Below are 19,147 nucleotides of genomic sequence, written 5' to 3'. Positions count from 1 at the left end.
TGTATAGCTTTCTCTATCTGTTCCTCCTTAGTAAGTCATTTCCTTGATAAATCGAGGAAAATTCGCAATAAATCATCAGTCTTAGGAAAATAGTAATAGTTACTCTAGCATATTTTAAGCAAGTCTCAAATAGTTAAAAATAACAATATTCATGAATAATAATATTTATCAAGGAGTCCAATTGGGTGGGGGAAGACGGCTCACAAAAGGCGGGAGCATCTGGTCTGTGTCCAGGGACTCCAGGCCTCAATCTCCAGCACAAGGTGCCCCAAGCACCGCCAGGAACCAACACCCATGATGAGGCAGCTGCACCGCGGGTGTAGCTCAGAGACAGAAATAAGTAAATGTGGTAAAAAAAAAAAAATAAACAAAGATCCAAATTTCTACCACAAAATACTGGCAACATTCATGACATTTAACACTAAAAACGTTCATGACATTGAATCCAGTTATAACTGTATCTAGTTTTCTACTCCCAATAGTTTCTCTTCCCGTGCAGCATAAAAACTCTGAGTATATTGAGACATACACTTCCGATCACTCCTATCACCCCTGACAAAGCCCTTTTATTTTATTTTATTTATTTAATTTTTTTTTTGCTTTTTGGGTCACACCCAGCGATGCTCAGGGGTTACTCCTGGCTCTGCACTCAGGAATTACTCCTGACGGTGCTTGGGGGACCATATGGGATGCCGGGGATCGAACCCGGGTCGGCCGCGTGCAAGGCAAAGCCCTACCCGCTGACAAAGCCCTTTTAAACACCATGCTCTACATATCTAAGACAATTTCTTTCAAGACCTTCAGATGGCATCTTACTAAACAGTAAGCTTAACTCTTATAGTACCATCAAAATTAAAAGTAATAAAACTATAATTACTTTCAAAGATCCTTGGATTAGTCATCAACATAATCACTTAACTGTGACCTACTTAAGTTGCAAAGCTTTAGTCATCTCATGAAAAAAAGTAAACTCCACTGTCTAAAAAACAAACAATGAATAACTGTATCTTAAAAAAAATACAGTTTAAAAAAAAATACAGTTTATTTGTACATGCTTACTTTTCTCTGAAGGTCTTTCATCTTCCTGTACTGCTTGCTCTTCTTCCTCAGGTTTGCAGCTGTCTTTTTCATTACTTTCTACTTCTACTAAAATAAAACGAGACGGAAAACATATCAGAATTCATAAAAGCTCATTGTAACGGACTTTTTATATAACCATCAAACTAATCATTTTTTTTTGCAAAATCAAGGTTTGAAGTGTGCAACTTGATATAAAAATGGAACATGAACTAGTAAACATGAATGGCCAGCCAATTCACAAGAATCTCTTTACATGGAAAAGCGAAGTTAACAGCATCGCCTTCGTTTTATTATTTGTTTAGGTCTTGGGGGCACACCAGGCAGTGCTCAGAACTTACTCCTGGCTCTGTGCTCAGGGATCATTTCAACAGTGCTCTGAGGATAAAATTCACCCCCTCCTCGCCCCCACCACATGAGAATGCCCCATTAAGGTTAGGGCACGTATTGGACAATCTCTCCATCCCCAACAGTATAGATTTTATAACAATGAATTTTCAATCATTTTCTATTTCTAAGAGACAAATAAAATGCAAAATCTATTGTAAAGCTCTAAAGAGTCCTTTAGAGTCACGATTAAAACTGAAAAAGAGTGGTCGCAACAATTTAAAAAATTACAAACTACTGGCAAATTCGGGCTGAATCGATAGCACAGCGGTTGGGCATTCGCCTTTCACTTGGCCGACCTGTGTTGATTCCTCCGCCCCTCTCGGAGAGCCCGGCAAGCTACTGAGAGTATCAAGCCCGCAAGGCAGAGTCTGGCAAGCTACCCATGCGTATTGGATATGCCAAAAACAGTAACAATAAGTCTCTCAATGAGAGACATTACTGGTGCCCGCTCGAACAAATCGATGAGCAATGGGATGACAGCGACAGTGACTGGCAAATTCAACACACCTCATACTTTGGCCAAGGAGGTTGAATCATGAAGTTATTTTAATGGTTTGGCATAGTTCATACAAAAAGGAACAGGAAAGTTCTCACTGCAACCTGCTCCCAATGGCTTGTTAGATTTCATCACTCTACAATCAAAATTAATGAGCAATCACAAGGCATAGAGCACTAGATAAAAATGCTGATATGACATTTATTCTCTAAACACCAGGACTTTAATTCCACAGACCTGGAAGTGTAATTCAAGACTGAAAATTTTTAAGCAACCTTAATGTGTTAAAAAAAAAAAAAGGCCAGAATCAAAATGACCCAAGGCGTTCACAACATTTTCACCCCAAGATAAAACTAAAAAGCTATAATAAAAGGAAGCAGAGAGACAGTACAGGGGGTTAAGATGCTTGCCTTACACATGGCAGGTTCTGAAGAAAAAGCCATAAAAGTATATATTTAAAAGAAAAAAACCTAATACATCATGAAAATTACTAAAACATTTTTTAAAGTCTAAAATTAATGAATATTAGGAGGTTAGCTTTTCATTTACCACCCTGTGGGTCAACAGAAATGTTTGCGTATTTGTTTTAGATTCCAGGTTTTGGTAGTACTAGAACTGAACCCTGGGCCTTACACAAACAAATATTCTTTGGTTGAGTCACATCCTTGGCACCTCATTAGAAATGGTTTTAAGATCTCATCCTTCAATCCCAGTCTCAATATAATTAAAATACATTTTGCTACTTTATCAATTATAAACTCACGACAAGGCATTTTTTCTAAACAATAAGCTTCCAAATCTCCCCAATTTTAATACCGAGGGATGTGACTCCTGAGTTTCCTAGTCCCCATAATTTCCAGAGACACACGAGTAATTAGGTTGTTTGGAAGAAAGTTTACATGTCTTCAGTGAATCATCATACCATCCAAAACAAATCTGTTATGTGTTAACGATAGTTTCTACACAAGTCAGATCATCCAAACACAGCAGAGCAAACTGACCAGCGTGGGCCTGCCTCTTTCCTGCACGTTAGTTCCTTTTCCTCTCACTAGTGCAGGGAGCTGAGATTGAGATTACTGAGTCGAAACTCAGTAACTTCCTCTATCACCCAATTCCTATTGGCTTCCAGATATGTTTAGAAGATATGGCTGAATTCTCAACTTCAATTCTCAAAATTCTTTCTGGGATTTCAGAACCATTCATATTAATCCTCAAATTTTATTTAATGTAAAGAATTCTGGACTTAAAAAAAAATTATTGACAAGGACTACAGCACTTCTCTTTTGTTTTCAGTTTACACCTGGCTTACATCTGCGCTTACTCCTATTCTTGTGCTCAGGGGACCTTCGTGGTGCTGAGGATCAAACCAGGTTTGGCCATGTGCAAGGCAAGCACCTTAGCCCCTGCATCATCATCTCTCCAGCCCAAAGGCAAGACTCTTTCTTTCCTTTTGTGTGTGTCTCTTCTACAAAACTTTAGGGAATCTGAGATGATTTCCCTCCAGAACAATCAAAAGCCCTTAGATGTCCCTAATAGCCAATCTGTCTTCACTGGGGCAACTCAGAGGGGGCTGGGTTGAGTTTCCCTCCCCGCCGCAGCAGAACCCCGGCAATGAAAACCTCCAGAACCCAATCACCACCATACTCAAGGCCACTCTCCACAGACTGGGCGAGCCTCACTCATGAGGGAACCCGCAGAAAAACCCAAGTATGGGGGACCTGTGACTGAGATCTCCAAGCCCACTTGGAGTGGGATTGGGCCTCCTCCCCCCAGCTCCCAAGTTTACCAGTAGCTTGGCAGTCACACCCACAAACTGCCCCTGGCACCATATAATTTCATCAACAGCCAAGATCCAGAGACTCAGAAATAAAGCTCCTGGAAGACAGCAATGTAGGCCTTCCCTACCCATGAGTGAATCTGCTCTATGATCGCATTCTAGATTTCAGAGTCCCTGAAGCGACCTCTCGTGCTCTACAGCACTAATATACCAAGAGTCGCACACAACGTTTGATGGGGTTTAACAAACATGTTACTAATCTCTTATATAGGGATTTAAAGGCTCCAGAATGAAATGAAACAATCTTCACATACTTTCCTCTTAACAGTGGTGGGAAGGTGCAATAGCGGTTGGGTTGGTGTTTGAATCTTGAAAATAGTGAACTGCTGTGAACAACTTCATAAAAATAAAATTTTAAAAATAATCAAAGGCCCACACAGAGACATCTTTTATATAAATTTTCAAGTAGTTTATTACTGAAACGTGTCCAAAATCTTACCTATTTTTTTTTTTTAGTAATACAATGTACTTGCAGGTATTTTTTCTGCTTTCATTTTTCTGGTCTTGAAGGCTGCCTCACTAGCATATGTTCATATACAATTTCTATATGGTACTATTTCAACCAGACTTGAAAATGCACTAAAAGCAAGGGAAGCACATTTTCAATAGTAGGTGACCCTGAAACTTTTGGGAAAGAGCTGAGACAAAGTAAATGTTTGATCACTACTCTACCACTTACTTTTTCTGACCCAATGAAATATTGAAAAAGTGTGTTGTTGAAGATAAGCAAACAAAATTTACACTAGGGAGTCAGTTTTCCATTTTCAGAGTGACACATTATAGAACTTCAGTCCATGAAAATTTGGTTAAAATGGCTGCTGTAATACCACTCACAGCAGCCAAGATCTGGAAGCAATCCAAATGCCAAGAAGAGATGAGTGGATAAGGAAAACTGTGGTATATACAAAATGGAACATCACTCAGAAGATGAAATCCTGTCATTTGTGGTAACCTGGACAGAACTAGAGGATGTTATGCTGAGTAAAGTGAATCAAAGGGAGAAGGACAAATACCAAAGTCTCTCATATGTGGAGTATAAAAGAACGTAGTCATGGCCAATGACAGAGACCCTGAGCGTCTGTCTAGAGAAATGAATTCACTAAGGCAGGCTTCGGGAGACGAGGCGTGTGGGAGTCTGGATGGGTATCCTCCACTGTTAGAGGGATGCTAGGACTCTCGCAGTGGGTGTGCGAGTCTGGATGGGTATCCTCCACTGTTAGAGGGATGCTAGGACTCTCGAAGTGGGTGTGGGAGTCTGGATGGGTATCCTCCACTGTTAGAGGGATGCTAGGACTCTCGCAGTGGGTGTGGGAGTCTGGATGGGTATCCTCCACTGTTAGAGGGATGCTAGGACTCTCGCAGTGGGTGTGGAGAAGCCACCCTTCTTTTCAAAACGTTACTGTCAATCACATCACAGTGCCTAAATGCAAAACGGCTGCTTTATATCAGGGACTGATGAACCTCTTTTTTTTTTTCTCAGTTTTGTATAACATGGGGTCTCTTTCCTTTCCGTGCTTAACTTTTTCTGTTGAAAAATCAATGATTAAAAAAATACATAGTTGGCCACCATCTTCCAGAGGCCACTGGACAGTCAGGAATGGGCCAGCAGTGATGAGACATGCGGGGCCTCACGGGATGAGGGTAGAGCCGGCCCTTGTCCTCCCCCACCCCAAGGAGACCCCCAGTCACCGCCCACAAACTACTGCTACTGATCAAGCTGCTTAATGGCCATGATCCCAGAGACACACAAGCGAATCCCGGAACCCAGCGACTTTTGGCAGAAATCCCTCCAGATTTAATTACTAAAATTTCAGAATTCCAAAATCGCACGGCCGCAATTTACATCATATACTACTCATAATCAGCAATAGAAAACAAACTGTCTAATGTCGCCTTTTCGGCAGGTCTGAGTGTTAAGTGGAAATCCCAAATAATAATGGTGGGTCTGGTGTCGACATATTGAACGTAATCAAAGTAGAGAGAGAGTAACGTGGAAATTATGTGCCACACAGGTGGGGGGAGGGTGTGGGATGGGTTGTATACTGGGATTTCTGGTGGTGGAAAATGTGCACTGGTGAAGGGATGGGTGTTTCATGATTATACGACTGAGACTTAAACCCGAAACCTTAAAACAGACAACTGTTCTCACAGTGATTCAATAAATATATTTATATATATATAAAAAAAACAGTGATTTTAAAAGATGTGTGTATGTGTGTGGTTATGTTCAAATAAAATTTTACTGACAAAAACAGTCTATGGGCCAGTTTTTCAGTCCCTGCCAGAGATTAGATTCGTAGATAAAATACAAATGTCTAGCAAACATAAAACTCCTAACCTCATATAAGCTAGCACTACAGACTCTATCTTGTTCTCTCCATCAGTACTTGTTACACCCTCTCACTCGGCCTTGGCCTTGTCCCTGTCTCCCACTCTAAAGACATTTCCATGCATTGTTACAGAAGGGGGGGGGGGACACCAAGCCCTCTGGAAAGGTTCTATAAGGTCTGCACGTTCACGCAGACCCTAGAGACAGATGTTGTTTAACCAAGTCGTCTCAAACTTTACAAAGACCTGACCCTCACTCCCTGGGGATTAGCTACTGGCACCAACTGAGAGTCTCTCGCTCTGAGACTCGCTCGGGACCTGACTTCCTTTCCCGGCCAGTCCTACACAAACCTCTGGCCCAACCGTGGAGGAAGCTGGGTTTGGAAGACAAGCTTATCACCTGCTTTTGGCTGCACCAACCCGTCTCTCGTGAATGGCCTACACAGGAACACGCCTGACACATAATCAGAAAAATGGGCCATTTTTGTTAATGTGACTTTTCTAAAAAAAATTTTAAGTATTACTCAAATCAGTAATTTCCCAATTAACACCTTCATTACTTTAATGCTCCTTTTCAAAATAAAACTCAGAGAAAAAGAAAGTTCCATTTTATTGCCCCCAATTTTTCCATTCTCCCTTAAAATCCAATCTCAGGTTTTACAATTCCACTGCCCCTTGTCAAAAATCACAAATGACCTCCAGGTCATGAAATACTTCTCTTCCATCCTACCTGGACAAACAGCATTCTGATACACAGAGTTCTACAACATCTAAACTCATGTAAAGGGCAAAGAGGTCCCACAAAGAAAGTAATGGTGAAATGCGAATGGCAGGTAACAACAGAACACCAATGGGTAGAGCAACTGTACGCGACAACACCATCAGGAAACCTCAAGTGGCAATTCTATCATTAAACCTAAAGCGAAAGCAGAAACCTTCTGAAGCTATTCCCATGCAATTAACCTCATTAGCATTTATGTTCCTTACCTTAAAAATCTGATGGGCAGGAAAAAAAAAAAACCCAAAAAATTTTTATGTGGAACACAAACAATCTGGAAAGAAACTAATAATTTATGATAAAATCGGGTTTACCCTTAAAATATTTTTCTTCCCAAAAATATTGTTTAAAAAAATATTTTTTAAGGAGCTAGAGAAAAAGTGCTTGGCAAGTGTGATAAGGGGTAGTCACACGGGACCGGACAACACACACTGCGGCGGGAGCGAGGACGTACGGTTACCCTGCGCTGTCCATCATCCTTTCACCGCCTCCACCCGCCCAGGGAGGCCGGCTCACGCTCCGCAGCAGTCCCTGTCCCCAACAAATGCTGTCTGGGAAAAGTTCTCTGTCCTCACGTGAGTTTCTATCTTCCGAGAGCCAAAGAACCTGGAGTCAATGATTCAAGTATAGAAGAAAAAGGTGGGGGGTAGGAGCCACGGATAGGACCCAAGGGGTGAAACACCAGCCTCGCAGAGTCAAGGCCCTGGGGTTGACCCCTGGACCCAAATGGGCCCCTGGAGCACTGCCACAGCAGGGAGGAGCCACCAGGGCTGCCTGTGCCCCCACCAACATGAGCATCACAGGGAACAACTGGGAAAGAGGCTGGAAAGACGAAAATCAAGATTCAATTACGGGGGCCGGAGCGATAGCACAGCGGGTAGGGCGTTTGCCTTGCACGCGGCCGACCCAGGTTCGATCCCCGGCATCCCATATGGTCCCCCAAGCACTGCCAGGAGTAATTCCTGAGTGCAAAGCCAGGAGTAACCCCTGAGCATCGCTGGGCGTGACCCAAAAACGCAAAAAAAAAAAAAAAAAAAAAAAAAAAAAAAAGATTCAATGACAAAGAGGAAAGAGGAGAAGGAAAAAACATGCTGACCTTGTGAACCTGACTTCAAACCTGGTCCTGCAAGGGCAGAGATGAACCAGCCCGAGAGAATCAGCCCGAGATCTCGAGCGCGTGACAGGTGCTCAAATTAGTCTGAACTTCCTCAGAAAGAAAAGCAAGCTTGACCTTCCGGAGCCTCTTAAGCAGCCTGTCTCTTCACACGTCACGTGACAGTGTTCTCGGACCTGTTCATGTACAGCTGTAAGGCTTCTTTTTCCGTTCTGATATGCAATGCCTTTCTATCTGCTTTCTGTCTTTTCCATTTTTGCTCCTGCCCATACCTACCGTAACTGCTACACTTAAGACAAATTTGCTTAACAGCTTTTTATGCAAATGAGAATAGCAATATTATATCGGAATTAAATTATTTGAATTTATTCATGCAAGTTAATATCCAATCATCAGAATTTGACTTTTATTGATTTCTTTTCCATCAATTTCATTTGCCATTTATTTAAGTTTTGGGGGAGCAAACAATGTGAAATAACTTTGTTATGTGCTGACTAGGGATGCAGGCTGCGGGGGGGAGCAGAGGGCACCAGTGGAGGGACAGGCACACTGGTGATGTGACTGATGTTGGAATATTATATACCCCAAACTGTACTGTGAATAACTTTATACATCATGGTGTTTTAATAAAAATAAACTTAGAAAAATAAGGACAACTTTGAATTTTCAATGTAGAAGGTTTAATATTCATCTCTCTCTCTGCATTTAACAGCACTGTGTAGAGAGTTTATCTCCAGGATCAAAATTGTGGCACAAAGTAAAATGTATAAACTAATTAAATAAGATATATTCATTATGACTTTCTCATATGGAGTATCAAAATATACGTTTAAGGACTTGCCCAATATCACTATATGAATACTAACTGAAGGAGTGAATTTCTCATTACTTTTTAAAGAGGTGGATAAAGCTCAAAGTCTTGCATATTTGAGCCTGTGCATTTAATTCCCAGCACCACAGAAAACTTTTTTTAAAGTTTTATACATATATAACCTGGCAAGCTACCCGTGGCATATTTGATATGCCAGAAACAGTAACAAGTCTCACAATGGAGATGTTACTGGTGCCCACTCAAGCAAATCGATGAGCAACAGGGCGACAGTACTACATATATATAAAACTCCTAACATATATATAAAACATATATATAAATATATATATAACATATATATATATTTACTTATATAAAAGTATATAAAGAGCCTACCTACTGCCTTTCCAAAATAAAAGATCTGGGGCTGGAGAACTTTCAACTGTTCTCGGAGACAGCTCAACAGCTAAGTGCATGGCTCTGCATTTGGAACACCCAGGTATAGTCCCCCTCCCCCCGTCACATGATCTCTGAGCATCACTGGGAGAAATACCCTTCCCCCCCAGCAGAGTCAAGAGGACCCCTCCAAGAGCCACTGGAGGCCCCAGAAGAAAATGAAATTTAAGCTATCATATATTATTCTCCTCCGCTTAAAATAATTTGATGGCTCCCCACTGTATCAAAATGCCTTAGTCTCATAACCAACGTTCTCCACGATACACTTTTCATGTATTAACAATAATTTTTAACCACAAATATTTAGTCAGCACTGTGACTAAACCATTGTTTTGGCCCAATCATCTTATCTCTAACCTAGACTCCTTAGTCCCTGTACAGTGGGGAGCATATTTTCTACTTATTTTATCTTCCTTCCTAGCACTTACTCAAGGCAGGACACAGAACAGAAACTGTAATTCTGAATTCTGGGAAGTTCAGAATCTATGAAGTTAGGAGATCCCTCTTGTCACCACCACTCTCAACATTTTCTGAAACTAAAAGAAATTTATAACTTTATGACAACGTTTAAGCATTTTATTGAAACTCATGAAAAATCTTTAAAATGAAAAAATATAGGCTAACCTGGGGAGCACGTCTCATTTTGTGATATAACTTCAGGCTCATCTTTTTCTCCTGAAATATCTTCTTCATCAGAAAGAACCAAAAAGGCTTCCTTAGGCAAACTCTCACTGCTTTCTTGTTTAGACGGTGAACCAAAAGAACTCTCCATCTTCTCTTCCAAATCTGGGTTTGTCTCATCAATTGGAAGGAGAGAAGTTTTAGAAAAGCAAGTAAGCTCATCTTCAGCGGGGGCAAGCTTTTCCAGTATCGGAATGATCTCATCCGTCTCCATGGAGTCCGCGCTTTCTAAGATACTCTCACTTTTATCACCTTTTGCAACATCTTCACGTGCAGATTCTGTTATGTCTGTAGAATTTTCCTCTTCATTCTTTTCATTTTGGTCAACTTCCATGCTGCTAGATATAGCCTCGTCTCCAAGGACAGGTTTGACAACAGACTCTTCATCTACCTTCTTCTCATTTTCAGGAGACAGATCGGAACAAATAATTGTGTCATCTGTGTCTAGCGTTTCCTCATCGGCATCGATGTTACCATCGGCTTTGTTTTTTTCATCCAATGAAAAGACTTCGTCTAACTTCTCATCATCCGTCTCTTGTTCAAGAACATCATCTTCGTTATTGCTGTTAGGCGCTGCGCTGTCCTGTTCGGGGGCCGGTTCACAAGCTGCTACGGAACTTGATTCAAAGGTGCTCTCCAAGGCGGATTCGGGAGTTCCCTCATCAGAAGTCGCTGGCTCGTCAGAAGCTGGCTCCCCAGAGCCCTGCTCCCCACACACTGGCTCCCTAGAAGACAAATCCGCCGAGGCCAAATCCCCGGAGGTCACATCACTAGAGGATGGGTCACTGGAGGGAAGTCCTTGAGAGGCCCGATCACCAGAGGCCGAACTGTCAGGCACGGGATCGCTGGAGGCTGGTTCGGCAGAACCGGATTCCCTGGGGACCAGTTCACTGGTAACCTGCTCACTGGAGATTTTTTCACCAGACACAGGCTCACCAGAGACTGATTCACCAGACGCAGAACCGCCAGAGTCAGACTCACCACCGACAGGATCACCAGGGGCGGCATTGCCAGAAGCTAATACTTCGGGGGCCAGATCTCCAGAGGCTGCATCGCCAGGCGCCAGATCAGCGGTGCCAGGCTCTCTGGAGGCTGGATCTCTGGCAGCCAAATCACCGGGGGACGGATCACCAGAACTTGATTCAACAGTCAGTTGAGAGGCTGATTCGGGAGTTTTACTAATAGGAGACAAAGGTTCACAATTTAAATCATCATCCTGCTTGGTTTTTACATTAATATTTAAGGTGCAAGGTGTTTCTTTCCATTCTGATTTATTTTTTTCAGAGTCAAAGCAAAGCTCTTCAATGCCATTCACCTCTTCCTTGTCATTAACATAATCCGTATTTTCCAAAGGTGAGGTTGGGTTCAAATCTCCATTTTCATGGTTACCATTTAACAGCTTGACATCAGTTTTCAACAGCTCTTCTTTGACCTTATATACTACTTCAAGTTGCTGACGATCACTCACTCTCATTGTTTTACGAGCTTTAAAAACTTTTTTCTGAGGTTCTTCTATACTGTCCATTTTGATTCTGTAAAAAAAAGAGAGAGAATTTACTAATTGAAACAGAAACCACCTTATTATAGACTTGAGACTGATCATATAACAAAGCAGCACTTTATGCAATTTTAAGATGATAATATGCAGAGCAAAGTAACACTTGCCATGCATTCATTTTCATATTTATTGGGTTTACATAATATAAAATAGGTCAATATATAAAAGATAAGTTACCAGGAAATAGTGAGGAGCAAGTGACTGATTTCTAGCTCTCATTCTTACTAGTCTAATGCATTCAGAGTCTAAAAAAGATATGTGACCATTTCCCCAAAACTAGATGTAGACGTAGCAAGAAAATAAATAGGAAATAAAAAATTATGTCTTACTAATAACAGAGATTGGGGATGGATCAGAAAATAATATAGTGGTCAGTGAGCATGGCCCAGCCCAGGCTCTGTTCAGTTCCCAAAACCGCATGGCCCCCCACAAGTACCCACCAGCTGCAGTCCTGAAGATCAGCACTGCCAGGGTGGCCTGGAGAATCCCCAGACCACAGGTCCCCAGCAGCACCACATGCTCAGGCCCTCGCAATCAACTGCCAGCCCATCTGGCCTGATTGAGAAACAGAAGTGAGGCCCCTGGGCCTCCTGAGCACCACTTTGTGAAAGACCAGTAAATAAACAAACACAAGTGAAAGAGGAATCAGAAAAAGCTATAGAGACAAGTAAATGACAAGGAACCTGTAAGGAAAGATTACATTTATAATGTATAATTATAATTATAATGTATAATTATAATATCATCTAGCAGGCATATCTAGATCAATAAAATTATAAACAAATTAGTAAGATATCATCAAGTTAAAAAAATAGAAAATCTCTACAAGGCATATATATTTGCTAATAAAATATCTGAGAAGCAACCTGCATCTAGAAAATATAAACTATTTGAGTAAAGAAGGAAAAATGCAACTATATTTAAAAAAATGGGCAAAGGTCATGAATGAATTTCTTTGACACTGGGCCAATGAGCATTCAACATGAAAAGATACTCAACATCATTAGTAACTAAGGAAATGCAAATCAAAAATCACACAATAGTACCACTTCAAATACCTCAAACAGATTAAAAGAAAATAATGAGTACTGGCAACTCATGGGTATTTAGGCTCTCCCACAATACTACTGGAACTATAAAATGGTACAACTACTTTGGAAAACATTAATCATTAATTTTCTATCTTTCTTCTTTTATAATGTAGGCACAACACTATCAATTTTCCTCTAAGCACTGCTTTAGCTGCATCTTACGTTTTAATGTGTATGTTGTGCTCAAATTTCTTGTAATTTACATCTGGATTTTTTCAACTGAGTTATATTTCTCAAAAAGATAATACAATATGGGGCTGGAATGATAACATGGCGGGTAAGGCGTTTGCCTTGCACAAAGCCAACCTGGGTTCAAATCCCAGCATCCCATATGGTCCCCTGAGCACCGTCAGGAGCAATTCCTGAGTGCAAAGCCAGGAGTAACCCCTGAGCATCGCCGGATGTGACCCAAAAAGCAATAATAATAATAATAATAATAATAATAATAATAATAATAATAATACAATATGACCATGCGAGGTACATTTTTTTTTAAGGCAGGCTGGAGAAATGATTCAGACTGTTGACCGTATGAAGACACCCTCGCCCCATGTCCCAAGCTCCCAAGCAACCCATGAACTCTTCTTTAGTGTGGCAGCCAAACCAAAACAACTCCAAAAACTAGAAAAGAAACCTTTAAAAAAAAAAGGGCTGATTTTGTAATTTTAAGTAAATTGTGAGTGAGATCCAAACAAAAGCTCTGTTCATTTGGTGAAAATACACTAGAGACTGTACCCCAAAACTTCAGAAAGTTCATATATATTGTATAGTGCCTTTGCAAGAGCAACCAACTTAAAATAAAGCCATTAGGGTGAGTCCAAACTACTAAGACTGATGTCCTCAAACAAAAGGAGACATCTTAGCATAAATACACAGGGAGACTACCATAAGCCTTATCAGTAAGCACAATCTGGCAGAAATCATTTCTTGGCATGGCCCTGCCAAAAAAAATTGGGGGGGTTGTTGTTTGTTTAGGGGCCACACCTGGCCATGCTCAGGGCTTACTCCTGGCTCTTCACTCAAGAATCACTCCTGGTGGTACTTAATAGACCATATGAAATGCCAGGGATCAAACCCAGTAGGTCATGTGCAATGCAAACGCCCTACTACTGTATTATCTCTCCTGCCAGATACTAAAATCTTGATGCTGAGTGTCTACCTCAACTATGAGAGAATAAAGTTCTGTTATTGAAAGGCGGAAAAAAATCCAAGCAATGTCATTTACCACAAAAACAAAAAACAATATATATTATCTTACTCATTTGACAAAATTTAACACTGACTCAGAAAGCTAAAATAAACAACTAAATCTAATAAAGGCTATCTGCCAAGGGAACTACAGATATTGCATTTAATAGCTGCTGTAAGATCAGAACTAAGACAACATCACCATTTCTATATTAATGTCAGATCAGTGCAATATGGCAAACAAAAGAAAAGATTTGAGAAAATATAATGCCACCTGACTACCGTAGTCCATTGAACAGTAGGTCTACAGGTAGCAGGAATGAATGGTGCTTTATATTTGCATGTTCTTATAATCGCCATTATCGGCATCAAGACACACTTGCTTTATCTGAAGAAAATACATTTCACATCTGAGAACTTCTCTGAGGCTCAGAAGAACACTTTGATTTGTTTCCTCACATTAGTGATTCTTCCCTCACTGCAACAAATAAAAAACCCAACTTGTTCAGTTACAGGTATAGTCCTGCAGTTTCACCGTTCCTTTGGTTGAAGTAATGGCCCCACCAATTTGGCAGAGGCCAACAGAGGTGGAGGAACTACCACTGGGTGGTTCTAAGTACTTACTTCTTAGTAAGTACTTTTAGACTGGAACATTCCACTTTCTCTCCCTTGAAAACAATTACATTTCTCAGATCTTTAATTTACAGAAAAGAACTGAGTAAAACTATAAATAAAACTTAGGCTCTTATCTAAACCAAAACTTAAATGAAAAATTATCACAGGCCCTACTCTAATGGTCTTACTAATTGTAAACTAAAATTTAAACTAAAGATTTCCCCTACCCCCACCACTACAGATTTCAAATTCATGATTAAAATTTTTTTCTACAAAGAAATTATAATACAAATCCCTATTCACTTTTTCTTGCTGACTCCAAACTTATAAAAGAAGAAAAGTTATAACAACAGAATATAGGTCACCCTTAAATATTAAGTATTTAGATGCAATTCATTTAAACTTTCACCTCATATTAACAGTTTTCAGGTGTTTTATGAACAGGTATACTAGCAGTTAAATACAAGAATATGTTCATAATCTTTAGCAATCTAACGCCATGAATTTGCAGACAGACACATGGGCTCAAATTCTAGTTTTCCTATGAACTTACTATGTGACAAGAGGGCGCTTATTTGCAGCTAGCTTCAAAACAGGATTATCAGTACCTGCCATAAGTGCTATGCTGATGATTAAATGAGATTCTCAACATTAAACTCTTAAAACATAGTAAGCAATTAATAAGATTATATTGATATGTTCAGAAAGTCTTTAGGCATAAAACAGAGAATATGAAATTCCTCTTAATACTTTTGGTGTTTTATGAATTACAGCAGAGTACATGCAAACATCATGTTTTATGTTAAAATGCCATCAAATACCATTTAATAAGAAAATCCAAGCAAGTCATTTCAATTAATAAATTTACCAGTAGAATCATTCAATGCAGTAATACTAAAGTACCGTACAAAGAATTTCCAAATAACTACCATCTACACCCACAAGGGAGCACACTACAGCCATTCACCAGATCCTCCACGGGTTCTAAGTATAACGAAAAACAGACAAAGCAATAAGGAAGCATGTACAACCAGTTCAAACTGGTTCAGCCATATCTGTGCAAACCAATCAGCATTAAGTTTTTTAAAATCTGTTTTACATAAGCAAAACATACTTAAGAAAGATCCGCATTAAGAGGTGGGTGCATTACCTCCACACACATCTCCTTTCATGGCTCTATTAGGAAACAAAACGTTTTAAATATTAGTTCAAGTATTGTCATCTGGACCTGAGATGCCATTTACGAAACTATTCTACCAAAGAAATACTATTTTTTTAGAAGGCAACACTAGGATCATTAAGCTCTCTCATGACCATAATTCATTTTTACAGGAAAAAGCATTTATATTTCACAGCAGATGACTGCTACATCTACAAGTAAATCTGTAAAACATGATGAAATACTTTCTCCTGAAGATTACTGTTAATAAGTAGTTCAAAATGTTAAGTCCCTAAATATTCAGATACAAAAATTCTGAGGAAATACCACCACTTGTAAAATTTTCAATACTAACAAGGGTCACACCTTTACCAAAGGAATTTATATTTAAATAGTCAAGAAGGATGTGTTACCTGCAAATAAGTCTCTATGGCTGGGAAAATTTTTTTCAAAATTTTGGTAAATAATTTATAACTTGAGCTCATTGAGCCTCTTCTTCTTTAAGAGAAAACATTATTTTCTTCTCTGCTTCAATCCCCTTCTACCCACCCACTCCTTTCACTTTTCTTTCTAGCAAAGAGATCATAGCTATGAGACAACAAAAGGGAAGAATTACCAAAAGCTGTAATGTCTTAGCCTACAATCTGCCTGCTCAAAAAGCTCAAGAATTTAAGTGGCTGTTCAAGCACAGCTCACAGGCCCAGCCAATCAGAGACCAGCATTCTGATTCCTGCCCAGCAACAGGAGACAGACAATAAGGTCAGAGAAACACAGTTAAAACCTGGATCCGCATTACTTCAGTGAGGTTCTTTGTCTGATAACAAGTAATCTAGAACACAATTATGTAAAATTCTAATTCCACATAGTAAGTATTAAAAATAGCACATATATCAATAAAATGCTCATTTATATGCTACTTTGACGCTTAAATGTCCATGCCATGTTCCAGAAATTTTTTTTGCTGGACAATGAGTCAAATACTAACAATACACAAGAACATACTTATCTACACAATAGGTTATAATCTGCAAAATTTAAGTGTCAATTTCCTTTAAAAGACCCATAAATCTTCAAGGTTATAAAATTTTCATAACCAAAAATCTAGTCAAAATATATATTTTCACACCCATTAATCACTGTTAGGATATTTATGATTCAAAAAATTAATAGTATTTTGGACTTAAAGATTTACTTTGGATAGATAGCATTACAAAGTATTTGCTGTCTACTGCATTAATGAATTACTTTATCTAAAAAAAATGTAAATGTGTGATTCTTGATAACCTATATTGTGTTATAAGAAAGATTACTACATCTTTTTCTCCTTAACTGCATTTCATGGCAGGTTACAAAAGGTTAATGTGAGCTCTCCCCTCTTGATGCAATAAAGCAATGCTGTGGATCATACAGTATCACTGTAAACTGAAGGGAAATTTTTCTTATGCTATATAGTTCCTTAAGCATAAAATTATAAGAAACAATAGTCTGTCATCAAAATATATTCTTCTTATACTCATTACCTAACAGATTTTTTTTAAGTAAACAAGTTTAAAAATAAACCCTTTTTTCCCCCTCTCCTTAAGTTACAGATGAACCCTGTAATTTTTCAAACATACCTAAGAGGGAGTTTGCTGCAGCCATACTTAGTTTATATAATCTCCCCAAAGGGAAAATAAATCAGCAGCAGTCTCAATGTTTCAGTCCTGTAAGAGAAATGAAATTCACCATCTGATTGGTTCAAATCCGGATTTGCCTAAAACCAATCAGACATCAGTATCACTAACCCTGCCCAGCAACAAGGGAAGCAGATGAGGGCAAGTGTTCTACCAAGAATCTAAGCGCTGGGAATAAAATAAAACACATTCATAAAATAACCCCAAACACTGTTTCAATGATAGTTGTTTTTTTTTTAATCAAATAAACAAGCGCCTGTAGAACTGTTTTGCAAGAACAGCCTTAACTACAAAACCAGGATTGGTTCAAAATGCCTACACATACAAACACTAGATTCACAATACGGATCCCCTATGAAGTATGCTTTAAAAATAAAAGGAAACTGCAAATATAAGCCACGTCATTAAAATATATTGTTATTAGTATAACATCCGTAATGGGGATTCTAAAATCATTTTTATTTAAATGAGTCTGGTAAATAGGCGAATTATTTTAGTGGTATACTCTAAAACAACTTTATTCTGAAGATGCCTTGCCTCTCGTTAACAATTAAAAATTGCTATTGGACTTTTCAAGAAGTCTCAATTCTAAATTGAGAGCTGTATTTACCTTGTTTTGAATCTTACTTGAGATTTCTGCATTAGTATAATGATTAATAGCCGTTAATAAATACAATAATCTGCTATGTGTACTGCCTATTAATGATACTGGCAACCTTTCAATATAGTTTCATCTACTTCTAACCCATATACTCAAATTTAGTATAGAGACTTTATAATTTTTATTTTAAATATTAGGTATCTTGTTATCGGTGTCAGTAACTAATTCTACATAGCTACTATTTTCAAAGACGCCTATTAAAAATCCCACAAATATTTTCCAGAAACTGCAAATTTGTCACTCACAAATCACTAGCCATATTTAAGGATACACAACTCCCCCAAAGTTTCCAATTCTTCAATTCCATTGCGCTAAATCTTACTCAATTATACAATAACTGTCGGTGAAACCTGATCCTTATGTCACTAGACAAACTCAGTAAAATACAACCTGATCATAACATGACACTTCAACAAACAACCCCTTGTGTCCTCCGTTAGTAGCTAGGGTATCAAAATGTGGAAAGCAGTACTATCTACCTTACTTCTTAAAAATAACAAAGCAAACAGGAAGTTAGTTTTACCAACAACTCCTTTACAGGAAATCCTAAAATCTCCCAGGATTCCTCCTTTGCAGGAGCAAATCATACTCTTGAAACTTTAATTACAAAAAACCACAATGATAGGTACTAACTTGTTACACTCATTGCTATGACTTGGGAAATTCTTAGATAGTCTACAGGAGAGGAAAAAAAACTAAATTAAAAATTCTTCTCCAAGTGTATTCTGGAGCTCATTCTCCTACACAGGCAATTTAAGACTAGTTTAAGTGATTCAGAAAATTCTATTTTAGGATTCACTTAATCAAATTATACCCTCTGAGAAAATAAGCCAGCTATCAGAATGCTAACGCAATAAACTATGTGGCATTTGCCACAATTTTCTTCTCTACTCCTTTGGAAATGAAGAAGTCATATAATACAAACTGTAATGACCGTGCACACAGCAGAAATCTGAGAGTATGCTTCTAATTTTCCCAGCATGTAGACACTGGATGTATATATACATTCACATTAACTGAGGAATGTAACTAGCAGGTTCCTAGCTATTTCATTATCTTTTAAAAAGCAATTTATCTGTGCATCATCTTAGTAAATAATAAAAGTCACTCAACACACTAGAAGATGATCTCCTCAACCCAACAAAGGGTAAATTTAGGAAAAGGTCACAGCTAACAACATACTTAATAATAAAAAAAGCTTTAGCTCTAGGAGAAACAAGACAAAATGTCTGCT

General features: G+C 38.9%; 1 protein-coding gene across 3 annotated transcripts in view; it reads right to left on the bottom strand.

The window, feature by feature from the left end:
* The window catches only part of ATF7IP (activating transcription factor 7 interacting protein), a 95,628-nt gene that overhangs the window by 34,681 nt on the left and 41,800 nt on the right, over positions 1-19,147 (bottom strand). The window contains exons 1-3 of one of the 3 annotated variants that reach the window (XM_055118062.1): positions 17,196-17,272; positions 9,912-11,500; positions 1,060-1,146 (exon numbers count right to left, since the gene is read on the bottom strand). In XM_055118062.1, coding sequence (XP_054974037.1) covers positions 1,060-1,146; positions 9,912-11,493 — 1,669 coding nt within the window. In that variant the 5' untranslated portion in view covers positions 11,494-11,500; positions 17,196-17,272. Of the gene's footprint in view, positions 1-1,059; positions 1,147-9,911; positions 11,501-17,195; positions 17,273-19,147 lie in introns of those variants that run through there. The other 2 variants (XM_012933401.2, XM_004611303.2) reach the window with 2 other exon arrangements.

This window comes from Sorex araneus, chromosome 10 (genome assembly GCF_027595985.1).
Source record: "Sorex araneus isolate mSorAra2 chromosome 10, mSorAra2.pri, whole genome shotgun sequence".
NCBI classification, from domain to species: domain Eukaryota; kingdom Metazoa; phylum Chordata; class Mammalia; order Eulipotyphla; family Soricidae; genus Sorex; species Sorex araneus.
Note: the sequence above shows the minus strand (reverse complement) of the source record. Positions and strands in the feature narration are given on the sequence as shown.